The sequence below is a fragment of the Acyrthosiphon pisum genome, chromosome A1, assembly GCF_005508785.2.
Source record: "Acyrthosiphon pisum isolate AL4f chromosome A1, pea_aphid_22Mar2018_4r6ur, whole genome shotgun sequence".
Classification (NCBI taxonomy): domain Eukaryota; kingdom Metazoa; phylum Arthropoda; class Insecta; order Hemiptera; family Aphididae; genus Acyrthosiphon; species Acyrthosiphon pisum.
This window is the reverse complement of record NC_042494.1, coordinates 126745784-126760200: the sequence shown is the minus strand read 5'-3', so window position 1 is coordinate 126760200 and position 14417 is coordinate 126745784. Positions and strand designations below refer to the sequence as shown.

Below are 14417 nucleotides of genomic sequence, written 5' to 3'. Positions count from 1 at the left end.
TTAACCTACCTACAACCAGTACAATCCAATTATTCGAAACGAAATAGTTAATGTACTAGTTGAGTGAGTAGTTTGCCTCGAGGAAGTCGAGGTATCAGGAATCTCTTTTAAAATAAAAATGACGTCAGATAGATTAGGTACCTTTTTTTCGACAATTATGCGTCATAACTCATAATATACTATTTCACGCGCCGCTCGCTTGTAAGCGCTTGTTGTTGGACATCGCTCTGGTTCATGTTCGTCAATGTAGTTTCTTTTGCCAAAACCAAGAGAGATACCTGAAATTCCGGAAAATTATTTCTATTTGACTATTGATCAGCTGTAAAACAAATAATATCATTTTGTCTTAACCATTAACGCATCAGCTAGATACACACAATCGTGACAAATGGATTTTTATTTAGGTACCTATATCAAGATAAAAATGAAATATTTATGTTTTATAATCTGTTCATGATAATAATTTAACAGCAATCAATTTGATTTCAGCAATAATTCCACAAATAATGTTAATTAATTATAATATTTTGTAAAAACAATTAATGTTTTAAAACCCCATTAAATTCATCAATTTAATCTTCACCATTATCATACTATTCTAAATAATTTTAAATGAAAACGATGGGATAAATAATTATTATGATTTGATTTTGTATTTTTTTACGTAAAATTAAAGTCGATGTATATTTTTAACTCAAAATAAAATATCACGAATACAAAGAATAACATTAACCACTTACTAATTGTATACAATTCCATGGGCCTCGTTCAAAACCTCACACTTATCATGCTTAACCGCACATTTTAAGCTGTGCACATTTTTTCTATTGCTGAAAACTGAAAATTAGAAGGTCAATAATAATTCAAAACCACACACGTTTGATTTACAGTTAAAAATTAAACATATTTTATTTACATATATTATTGTTATAAAACAAATCGTTACATGATACTTTATAAAATGTGTCTTGATGTGGCCCGATGATGTGTGTATTCAGTCACTTAACGTGTTCCAAATGTACGCACCGGCTGGTGTCACTAATTCTCGGATGGGTGACCACCCGAGTTTTTAGCGACACATAATTTCCACACATACGCGTGTCCAAACCAACTTCACCCTCCCTCACAGTAACAGGCTATTGACCTTAGTTGTCGAAGCCTTAAAAAAAAACTTTAATATTACTTCGTGGTTATGTTTAATGCTTTAATGAATATATTTACATCTGCATTTGCGTGACCATAACACTACATAATTTAATGTTTCAACGTCTATAACGATTCCAAACGATAATGCGATTTAAGAGAAATATGTGCTTTATTGATACGTATCAGCGTGTCACACTGGGTGTGAGGTATTGAACGGTTTGGATTTGTGATAAATGTGGGGAATTTATGTTTAAAAATTGTGCGGATTTGAACGATGACCTTTTTTGAAGTGAGCGGTATTGACGACGACCGAACTCCACTTAGTAGGGAATATCGATAAATTAATACTAACCATACCTGCTACTATAATATCTATGAGACTAACAAAAACTATGAGTTGATCCATAATACTTGGTATTTTTGTTTTTCATTTTTTACGCTAGTATCTTCAATGGTATTTTGATTGAATAAAGCTGCTTTCAGTATAATATGAACGTCTAGTGACATATAAGAAGAAATAATTATCGATACAGGAACAATAGTTGCGTTAATGTCCGCAGGTATTTATCATGGAATTTACCGAGCAATTATTATCCTTTTAAAGTGAGCGCATATCTTAATCATAGAAACTTCGTAGATATGAATAAACAAACATATGATATTTTCATCATTAAATGACTTAGATATATATCTAATAAATTACAATTTGTAAAGGCACTGAGCTAACACTGAGCTGTGGTTGCGTAAATATATTATAAATATTACAATATACGCATGCATATGTAAAATGTATGGCCATTGCCTCTTTCGATGCAAAAGTCACTCAAGAAATGTAGGTAAAAAATAGATCTAAAGCTCTAGAAAACTGTATGCTCATAATATAGATAGACATAATATTCGTGGAGTCTGTGAGTCTAAATTATTGTTGTTTCGGTATTTTAGCCTCTTGTGAAGTATAGACATATCAACCGGAAGAACTGATACGCTCTAGAACACATGCTGAAAAATATTAGAAAAAAATTATTTGGTATAAAAAGTATATAAAAAAAGTATAAAGTTGTAAAAGGGGTTGAAGTATTATTTAAGTGGAAATGCGTGTAGTGCAGTTCTTAAACGAAAAAGAATAAATATTAAAAATAAAATAATTCCGAAATATATGAATTCAGTATTATACCTCAGTATTAACAACGATTCACTCGATTGTTTTACCAATTTGTCCACATCTTTATAATGCAATTTACAATCGATGGGTTTTTATTATAGTCATGGAGGACGGAATGGAGTGAAATAGAAAAATACAAAGCTAGCTATATAGTAATATACAATGTGTATGATGGCCAATTAAAATTAATATTTCTAGTACACTTGTTGTTATTATTAATATTATTATTGTACGAGATTCCCTGATTAAAATTGATTATTGACTAATGAAATGTGAATAACATACACCTATACGAATATATTTATAATTGATAACGGAAATAGAAATTAAAAAATGTGTTATTAATTCATCCATGATTTACTACTTTGTGTTCGTCCTCGTTTACTCGTCAACACGCCTTGATGGAAGAGTGAAGTGGAAATTGCTATCCATTAGTTTATAGGTCTATGATTCAACTAAAAAAAAAAATAATAAAATGGCATACGTTTCAAAAGCCAATTTTCACTCAGTGTTTTCAAATTGCGTAATATTTTATCTCGATTTACTTGTTATTAGTTATTATAATTTGTTTCATGAAACAAAATATATTTTGAATATATTCATAAATTGTATTCATTTACTAATTGATCACAAACTTTTTTTAGTGTAGATATGCAGACTATTGGTTTTACGATAATTTGTGCTTTTAAAAATATTTTTTCGCTCTCTTGCCTTTAATAAAACGTGCAGTAACGTTTTAAGGGTTGAACAGAGCTTCACTGCAGGGACTCGTTTTTTGAAAGCAGTGATTAAGGAACACGACCCAATGACCTAAGTAACTCATGTTTCTTTGATTTTTCTCATTAGTTTCCATTAGTTGGATGTTTAACGATAAGTTTAAGTTATAGATTATAAATCGTTGTAATGGACAGTATATTGAACAATAAATATCCTGAAAGTTCAATAATTCGTTTGTTTTTCGTAATTTAGGTACGTTTAAAACAGCACTCTGTAGGTCGTCCAAATTTTTGTTATAATTTTAATAAATAACTCCTTTGTAAATAACAGTAATATAGATTATAGCTTTTTATTGGAATAAATATAGAAGAGGTGTAGGAAATCGGTGGCCGACCCCTTATTGTCTGGAAGAGTGAAGTCGAAGAAGAAGAACTTATCTTTAGATTTTCAACGTAAAATTATCTCTAGTAACACAATTATTACATATTTTAGTTTATAACTTAATTATTAATAATGCAATTAATTGAAAATTATTAAAAAATCGGATTTATTGCATACGTGTACCTATATGAACTGATCGAATAAAAAAATATATGACAACAAACTCGTTTTCAATGATTTTACATTTTGAAATCAATTCCTCACATAAACCTGATTATTTTGTTGATATGCTTTTTTGACACACGGCCTAAAATAGTGTTAAGGTATCTACTGCGTGCGTAACGTACGACAGTCGTCGACAACAATATTGTGAAAAGTTGATATAGAAAACAAACACAGAGTCAGCATTAGAGGATAATTTCCATAAGATTACATTAATAGAAATTATTAGAAATTCGCAATTCTATAATATTATAATTATAAACTGTTGGTGTAAGCAGAAACTATATTATACACGACTGTAGAAACTTTGATAGTTTAATATAGTTTTGTTATAACGCATATAAGATACCCCCCCCCCCCCCCCGTTTTAACTTTCCAATAGAAATGGTAATTGATCATTGAATGTTTCGAGATACTTATTTAATATAATAATAATATGTTCATTAACGATTCGATTTCTGCATAAAATGTTGCTTCCAAAAAACATTGTTTAGTTATATCGTAAACTTTTCATATCAATGATTATAATATCGTACCGTTTCATTTCAAACCGTAAACTGTTATCAAAAAAGCCAGTTTTGATTTGTTATTCCCAACTTCTCGTTGTGTACTTTTCCCCTAATAAACATTCATTGAAAATAATTGCGAACAACTTTGTACCTGAAAATCTCGGGTAAAGTGAACAATCGGTTTTGATTGTTTAGTCAGTTATATAGTATAGGTGTACGGTAAAATATTTAAACAAGATTGCTCGGGATGAAATCGATAATATAACGGTCCAAAGAATCTGAACAATAGGAAGTCGGCTTTATCCTCGACGAGAATACTATTATAGTGGTGACCATTTCAATTTGGTTCCTTTCACGCAACACTGAAGATATGATAGTAAAAAGCTTACGTTATTATCTGGATTTTAGTTTACCGTAAAATTTGGAAAGAAATATAAACTGACGTGTATACATTAAACGGTGGTAGTCATTTTATGTGGGCTTTAAAAAAACATATATATATATTATACTTTTTATTAAAAAGCAGGTGCAATATAAAGTTTTGCGCAATAACTTTTGAAAAGGTTTAAATTGTTATGTATAGGTACACACCTATAATACGGCTATACCTATATTATATTTTATTTAAATAGGATTTTAGGCTTCAAACCTTATCAATTCTATGCGGGACATTAGTCTACATGGTTGTATTAAATAGGGTGCATGGATGTTATAGTAATACATAAAAAATGTTATTGATAATAATTTAAAAACAATTAACAAACTTCGGAAAAATCAGGAAATTAAATTTCTATCCATTTCACGAAACCGGTCAGAACGCGAATGGATCCGACATAATATATTACATAATACATATATTTATTTAAATAGCTTTTTAGGTTTCAAGCCTTCGATTCTACACGGGACATAAGTATACGATGGTCTTAAAAAAGGTGCATATGTATATCATAATATTATGATACGTAAATAATTAAATAATAATATCTATCAATACATTTGTTTTTATTTTCAATTAAATATTGTCAATTGTCGAATTTCGTTCATAAAGAATCACTTGAGGGTTTTTCAACGAGTACCTACATCCCATTCTAATAAGTAGATAATTGCTATACTTGAGCTCGTGAGGGGTAAATCAATTACTAATGTTTTGCCGTTTTAAATAATGAAATCGATACACTTGTCATTCAGTAGTATTAATTTGTCATCATTCAACAGGTTTTTGATTACCTACATCTATTTTATAAATATATTATCAAATAGATTTTAGCCGTCGTAGTGTCGTACCATAATATTACTGTCGGTAGTCATCAGTTAATTATCGGACAGTACATTAAAAATTGTCTTCTGTAGATGTGTATTATAATTTATAGCGAAGATGTTTATATTGCTCCATCTTATTACATTGTTATTAGTCTGGTGTAATAATTAAACGATTATTTTTATCATAATATTATTACGCTGCAGATCTTTCAAGTTATACGTCATTAGTCCCTTGACTTAGATCCATTTAACCAGTTTTCGTCTACCTATTAAGTTGAATTGAACACTGTTCATTTGAATATATTTTTTTTGATTCTTTGAATACTTTTTATATGACTCGAGATGTGTATCTATCACTGAGTCTATGGAATCTACAAAACTATTTAGTAGTAGATCGTCGTATAAGTTTATTTTTATGATTTTTTAACTTATTTTAGATTCTGAGTGGAACGATGAATGTATTGATTTTACAATGATGTGTTTTTTTTTTTGGTGTCTGTCATCACCTTTTAGGAAAGTAAAAAAGCTTGGATTTTCTTCAACAGTATCTTTTCTGATAGGAAAGTGAATATAATTGGTACTTTGGGGGAGTCAAAAGTGAAAATATTCCAGTAGTTTTCAAAAGCACCGTGAAAAACAAAAGAAAATTTAAGGAAAAACGGGAATTTATACGCAAAATCTGTTTTCGAGAAAATTGATTTTGGTTTTACTAAATGTTTATATTAACATTTTCTATACACCATAAAATTTTCCAAATATTTCGACTTATTTTGAGCTCTTTACGGACATTTTCAGTTTCCATTTTTTTTAGTTTTTTTTTCTATAAATATCAGTAAAATTTTATTTGTTGGTTAAAAAGCTTGAAAATTTAATAGAAGGTTCCTATTATATTGTTTCAAAGGCAGATGAAAAAAATTAAAAATCCATAGTCACAATTTTTTTTTATAAGCATCTAAAGTTCAAATATTGACAAAATACGTTAAAATGACGAAAATTTGCAAATTAGTTTTAGTTAGAAATTCATGAAAAATTTTCTTTTTAAATCTAAGATTTAAAAATATAATACAAGATTCCTCATAAGTTTGTCTACCTTTTTTAAAAAAAAATGTCTACAAACAAGTCAAATTAAATTTTTATGAGCGTTTGAAATTCATATTTTTAAAATATTTGATATTCACTCGATTTCTCACGTAACGATTTTCTCATTTTGTTGTAATTAAAAAACGTATGACTGTGGATACTTGAAAATTTCCCAGAATGTTTATATTAGCATTTTCTATATACGATAAAATTTTGAAAATAATTTGACTCTTTTTGAACTGTTTACGGTAATTGTCAGTTTTCAATTTTTTTAGTATTTTTTTCTATAAATATCAATAAAGTTTTATCTGTTGGGCCAAAAAGTGTAAAAAATTAATACAAGGCTCCTGATATATTGTTACAATAGTAGTTAAAAAATATTAAAAATACAAAGGCACAATTTTTTTTTTAAGGATTTAAAGATCGAATTTGGACAAAATTTATCAAATTTAAATTTGAATAATTATTTTGTAGTTAAAAATTTATAAAATGTTCAACTTTTGTATCTTAGAACTAAAAATTTAAATCAATATTCCACGTAAGTAATTAATTCTGTTACCAAAAAATCTAAAAAATACATTTACACAGTTTATTTTTATAGTCATTTTAAGTTCAAATTTGAACGAAATTACTTATTAAAAACCTAGAATAACTATTTTAGTTATTTTTTTGTGATTGTATAATATTATTCGTCTGTATACTTGAAACTTCTAAAGTATAATATTATATATCTATGATAGTATCACGGTTTGTTGTTGATGTATAACACGTTTTAAGTACCTAATAGATATTGTGATATGATTAATTTAGAATTTATTATAGGTACCTATTATAGGTAAACTTTTTTTTTAATACCATAGACTATATAATATTATGTCTAATACCGTCTCCGCTCAGAATCGTTTTTCTTATACAATGATTTTATATCATTGAATTCAAATTTAATATCATCCATTATACAGTGACCCACTTGTAATCTACTGTACAGCAAAGCGACATCCACTTGCCCACTTTTTTTTTTTTTTTAATATTGATTATTTGAAAATCCATTAAGTACTTCACATCGGTAAATAAACAATTATATATAATATATTGATAAAAAATAATTCCGATGAAAAACTTGTTGAAAATGAATTAATTATAGATACTTACATTAGTATAGGTAGGTTCCTACCAACTATACCAAGGTATAAAAATATTTATAAAAATGTATATGTATAAAAATTACATTTGTCATTTGAAACGTATTAATTGTGGACTGAAATACAGCGGTGATTTAGTAAACATACAATTAGAATATATTATAATCACGGGCGAAACCGGTAGACCCCTCCAAACACGACAGCCATTATATTGATAACATATTCTAAGACGTCGAACCACCTAAGTGCCTATAAACTAAATGCCCACATAGCAGTGTTGATTTACCTCTGTACCGTGTTTCTTGTACGTTGCACAAACAATCTCGAACCATGTTCACCGCAAATTGGTGGATAAATGTCATTACGCCATGTACAATAATAGTTACGATCGCGTATTATTTCTGCGTGTCGACGTTTAAGAAATGGGAAAAGCTCAACGTGCCTTACATTAAACCGATTCCGTTGTTTGGAAACTTTTTGAATGTGGCTGTGGGCAAAGACCATCCGTTGGAATTTTACGGCAAGATCTATAACGAGTTCGCCGCTCACAAATATGGAGGGTTGTACCAGATGAGGACGCCTTATCTAATGGTTCGCGATCCAGAAATAATCAACGACATGTTGATAAAAGACTTTTCCTCTTTCCCCGACCGTGGTATTTACTCGGATTTCGTGGCGAATCCGTTATCGAACGGTTTGTTCTTCATGGAAAATCCTCAATGGAAAATAATAAGAAACAAATTGACACCCGCATTCACGTCGGGAAAACTCAAGACGATGTACGATCAGATCAAAGAGTGCGGTGATGAGTTAATGAAAACCATCGATATAGAACTAATTAAAAACGGTAAAGAAATAGAAGTAAGGGACATCATGGGAAAGTATTCGACCGACGTCATCGGCACTTGCGCTTTTGGGCTCAAGTTGAACGCCATAAACGATGATGAATCCCCATTTCGTAAACACGGCAAATCCATATTCACACCTTCACTAAGGTCGCTTTTCAGAGAACTGTGTTTGATGGTCACCCCTGCACTATTGAAAGTCGTAAGAGTAAAGGATTTTCCGACGGATGCGACCGACTTTTTTCACGCGGTATTTAAAGAAACGATAACGTATAGACTAGAAAATAAAATAGTCAGAAACGATTTTGTCCAGTGTTTAATACAAGCGAGAAATGATTTAGTTTTGAATGCAGATTTACCTAACCATGGTAAAATATTAATTTTCATTAAACATTTATAAATTAAAAATACCGATTGTGTAGAATTTTAAAATTTTGTTTTAGAAAAATTTACAGAATCACAAATCGTAGCAAATGCTTTTGGAATGTTTGCTGCTGGTTTTGAAACTGTATCTTCTACTATAAGCTATTGTTTATATGAATTAGCATTAAATAAATCTATTCAAGACAGACTACGCAAAGAAATTCAACTAAAATTGTCCAAAAATGATGGACAAATTAATCCCGAGTTTTTGATGGATCTTAATTATTTGGATATGGTTATAGCAGGTAATTTCTTATTATAATACTAATACATTGTATTAATAGACTTTACTATCATCAATGGAGTAGAACGTTGTTTTAATTTAACTATTTATTAACTGTTTATTGAGACTTAGTCTATAATGTATAGAACCAATACCTTTTTTTTTTTTTTTTTTTTATTTATTTGAAGTAATCTACAATCTATACATTTCTTAGTATAATAAGTAGGTTTGATAGGTGAAGTAAGAGTGATGTGAATAATATGATTAGGGAAGATACCCAGTGGTAACACCCTGTCAAAGAACCAATACCTATTGGCTATTTTCCGCCTCAGCTCATTTATATTAGTCTTATTATTTTTATTTTATTAAAACTAATATTGACACTTGGTATTATTTTGATGTATTTTTTTATATTTATTAAAACGAAAATTGCAATATTTTTGATCAATCATCAAATTAATAGTGTAAATCATGTAAATTACATTTTTTAAAAATGTAAAACTATTTTTTTTTTTATAGATTTGATAATTGATTAAAATAAACTAAAATAATATTTACATAACACTACACAATACCAATATAAAAATTACATTTCAGAAACACTCCGAAAGTATCCTCCACTGGTTGCTTTGTTTAGAAAAGCATCACAAAAATATCGATTACCCAATGATTCATTAATTATTGAAAAGGGCCAAAAAATAATAATTCCAATTTATGCATTGCATTACGATAATAAGTATTTCACGGACCCTGAAAATTTTATTCCTGAAAGATTTTCGGCTGAAGAAAAAGCAAAGCGGCCAAATGGTATTTATCTTCCATTTGGTGATGGACCTCGAATTTGTATAGGTAGGTACAATTTTTAAATGAAACTTTTTATGCGTAATAAATGTTTATATTTTTAAAATTCTAGGAAAACGTTTCGCAGAGATGGAAATGAAATTGGCATTTGTGGAAATGTTAACCAAATTTGAAGTATTTCCATGTGACAAAACGGATATTCCTCTAAAATATTCTAATAATGTTATAACATTGGTACCAAAACATGGAATTTGGCTAACGTTTAAAAGAATTAATTGACTAAAGATTATATTAATATTATATTATGGAATAATATAAAACACTTAGGATTTAATCTAACCGTGAACCGAAGAAAATTGAATGATTTTTTATTTTATTTTTTGTTTTTAGATATTTTAACATCAATCTGTGCTTTAAATAAAAAATATGTCATGCCTAATATTAAATATAAAATATACCTAATGAATTGTTTTTATAATATTGTACAAAACATAACAGAATAAGAATCATGATTCTATAATTAAATTTCCAATTTCGCCGAATATGAACTTTAAATATGTATGACAAAAATTATGCATTTTTTTTTTAAATTTTTGGGTTTCTGCAAAAATCTACTTATTTTCATTACTTATCCTGAGCTGTACACATATTAAGTTAAAACCTGTAAATTGTAATGACAGGTATTTAAGTTCATAATTTTGTTTGAAATTAAAAATGTTGTATAAAGAGTACTTAAAAGCTAAAATATTTATATTATTGTGTGTTATATTAAATTAGTTATTATTAATGTTATATTATAGGTATTAATTAAAAATAAAATCGAATTTACAAGTAAATAATAGTCGGGTATCATATTTATTTAAGAGTAGATATATTGACGACGTTTTTAATTTAATTTTGGTGTGCATATTTATCCAATTTATAGAGTTATCGTATTTTAGCTTTAATCCCATCTTGTTTAGTTAAATTATAAAACATAATACAACAATGTTTAACCTTTTTTTATTTCATTTAATGCGGATATTTGAACAGTAAAAACACCACGAGAAAACATAAATTTAAGGAAATCCCAATTTGAATGATAATATTTGTGTTTGGTTATATAAATACCAAAATATTGATCGTCAAAAGCCGAAAGGTGACATATTCAAAACCTTCCATTTTGATAATTTATATAGGATTTTAGAAGAAATTACATTTAAAAACGGGTTTTTAACACTACATTTTCGATTTAAGCTAAACTTTTGCAAATTATAACTGTATTGAGTATTGACTTTGTTTATTATTATTTTTATTCAAATCAATTCGAATGTAATTTGTTATTTTTTTATGAAATTCAAAACAATGCTAAAGCCAATATGTTGTTTCCGAAACATTTAAATTAATGTTATTGATTTTCACTGAGTATGGCTATATATTCGTAAGCGTTATGACTAAACACTTTTTACACTATTTTACTAAAATGCTTGCACGGAACATGTACCTACCCTGACGGCCCTGACCAATAGTTCAATATTTTATAGTAGGTACATATTATTATTTTATTGTATGGTATACAACAGGAAATACAATGGCGTAATTTCAGTTTTTGCTATACTATAGCTGTTATTTTACTGACTTTTTTTTTTTAACATTTATTTGAAAAATATACAATCTGTAATAGAATTTACAATGAGCATATGAGCTAGATTATACAGTTGACTTGGAGGCGTGAGGGGAGTAGCTACCCAGCAGTAACACTCGACGAGAATTTTACTGACTAAGAAATGTTTTCACGCAGACGCACATAGCATAGTGCCATAGCGGTGGAGGGAGAGGGGAGGGGGGGTTAAATAATCAAATATTTTAACGTCACACACCAAATTTTAAAGTATTACAATACGAATAATTATGCATTTATGCCAATAATTGTCTTGTCTGCGGGCCAGATAAAGTTCATCTACCACTAGTCCCCGCCGTCTTTATACTCGTACACGCCCACTATAAAGTACTATATATTGTAATAATACACTTCTATAATACGACTCTAACACGTGTTACTGAACTGCATACAGGTTTCAATTAACATTATGTCTATATTTTGAACAGGTACCTACTCAATTGATATCAATAATTCGACTTTAAATAATTTATAATATTAATATGAAATATTTAGTTGATAACGTGTACCCCCGGAGACCGTGTTCAAGGCCAGAATCACCCGATTTTGCCAATACACACAGTGTCTTTACCCTGCCGGCTGCCACAACTGTTCGGTAATAAATAAACAATTCGGTTATCGCGAATATAGGTTATAGTTCATTTTTAATTTTTATAATTAATTTTAGTTAATTTTTCATAAATTACGCCGCGTAAAGGTAGTAGCGATAACCGATAAGTACATCAATTATATCTATGAATTGGCTTTCAGGTAAAAATATTTAAAAAATCACAATTTAAGGTATAACAAAAAATACATTAATTATAGTATAGTTATAACTTATAACTTTCCGAGAATATAATATTAAATAGAAAAAAAAGTTATTGACGAGGGCAAAATATATGATAAAAACTCATAAGGTTCAACAAACCAGGGTTTGACAAAGTTGGACAATGAACTTAATGCGACTTTTTGCCGATTGCGGACTTGTGATGTCACATCACACATGGGCATAAATAATTATAATAAAAATATAATATAACAAGTTATGTAATACTGTTGTATGTGAATTATAAAAATATTAAATATGAATTTTTTTCTCGACATAATTATGTATTTCAAAGATAAACTATAATTTGCCCACAGTATACACTTCGAAACGAAATAGTTTATGTACCTATGTGAGTAGTTTGCCTTGATGAAGTCAGTTATGGACGAGTAAACAAAACTCATAAGGGAAAACAAACTGTATAATGTAAATGGATAAATCATTGCATAAGAAAAAGATTCTATTTCATCCTAGGCTTCTAGTACATACCTACTTGTATAAGTAATCGAATTTAATAATTTAAAAACCCAATAAAAATCGAAAATAACTCACGGCTATAAATAACGTAACTTTCCGTTAAACTAATTTTTTGCATAAGGTAGAAAAACTTGAGGGGAATATTCTATTAAAATGTCTATTGTTAACTAGGTTAGGTTAGGTTAGGTTAGGTTAGGTTAGGTATACAATAAAGCTATACAATAAAGAAACAGTTAATGAATTTCTAACTGAAAAATAATTTGAAAATTGTCGAGGTTTTAATAAATGTTTTCAACATTTTAACTTTAAATGCATATAAACATTAATCGTGCCTATGTATCTTTAATATTTTTGAGCCGATATAAAACCAATTAATGAGAAATTACATTTTCATTGCATTGCATTTTCATGCAATTTTAACTAAGTAAAAAAGTTTTTATTATAAAAATTTATAAAATTAGAAAAAATGTGGATAGAGGTCCATCAGACTCCGCGAACATCACTGCCGTAGTTACAGAATAATATAAAATATTACTATCCCATGTCCAAACGAATAATAAACTGCATGCTTTCAGCTTTACAATATCGTCTATTATTTATGAAGTTTATTTTTATCACTTTTTATTACATTAATAACTCGCAACATACATTAACATAATTGTTTTCTATAATGTATAATTAATATAATAACTATAACTGGTAAGTTGTTTCTATATCAATACAAATTATACACGTATTATTTGTTTCATCATATATTTGTATATATTACGGGATAAGTTCCGTACTGACAAATATCCGTGTCGGTTTCGTGAAAAGTTATCCACATTGTGTAATTGCGCAATGTGTAAAAAATTATGTTACCTAATTAAGTTTTTTTTAATTTTAAAAAATGTGTTCAGTTCCAAGAAAAATTATACAGGTTTCGATTAGATATAACGTTTCTACTAATATTATTCAATGAGTTATGATGAGGAATCGAAAATAGACGCGTGACGTCATTGAGCCTAGCTCGCGTCGATAATTACCGGCAGTCGTATTGCCTGTCATATACGAATAAATGTTACTCGTTTCACACAATAATTTACCTATCTTTAAAGTAGATTTCCTAATTATCATCGTACGTATATGTGGTGTATTTTTATGTAATGAAAACATTAATGGAACCTAATTTTTTCTAAAGTGTTTAGTCGTTTTTTAACATGATATGTGAATTAAAATAAATGGCGCGCTGCCACGATGTAACTACAATTTATATAGGTACTTAACGAAAATATCTCTTTTAGTATTTTTATTATTTAAAAAAAAAAAAAAAAACTAAGCGTCACATTGAAATTCTGATACTTCTATCGTCTTTAGCTCAAAAAAATCACATATTCGACATAAATCAAACATAAAAAAAAAAAATATGTGTAGGTTGGTAAATCTTTGTGTAAAGCGAGTAACTTTAACACGCGTGTTTTAGGTGATTAAACCGTGCCCGGCCCATGGACGTCATAGTCACGCTGTTGTTCTAGATACCCATTATCTCTTTAAATTATATATTATTTTAAATATCATTTTT

General features: G+C 28.6%; 2 protein-coding genes across 7 annotated transcripts in view; both read left to right on the top strand.

Annotated features, from left to right (window-relative positions):
* Positions 1–14417, top strand: part of LOC100166077 (voltage-dependent T-type calcium channel subunit alpha-1H) — a 459662-nt gene that overhangs the window by 374452 nt on the left and 70793 nt on the right. The window lies entirely within an intron of this gene.
* Positions 7753–10750, top strand: LOC100167264 (probable cytochrome P450 6a13). Its single transcript, XM_001943535.5, has 4 exons — positions 7753–8832; positions 8908–9132; positions 9708–9959; positions 10024–10750. Exons 1-4 carry the CDS (start codon positions 7950–7952, stop codon positions 10188–10190), a joined length of 1527 nt encoding a protein of 508 aa, XP_001943570.2. The 5' UTR covers positions 7753–7949; the 3' UTR covers positions 10191–10750.

Bases quoted from the DNA above. Each gene is read 5' to 3' on its own strand.
- LOC100167264 (XM_001943535.5), top strand. From the start codon at position 7,950: ATGTTCACCGCAAATTGGTGGATAAATGTCATTACGCCATGTACAATA. The intron at 9,133-9,707 runs GTAATTTCTTAT...ATTACATTTCAG, and splicing joins TTTGGATATGGTTATAGCAG to AAACACTCCGAAAGTATCCT. The intron at 9,960-10,023 runs GTAGGTACAATT...TTAAAATTCTAG, and splicing joins TGGACCTCGAATTTGTATAG to GAAAACGTTTCGCAGAGATG.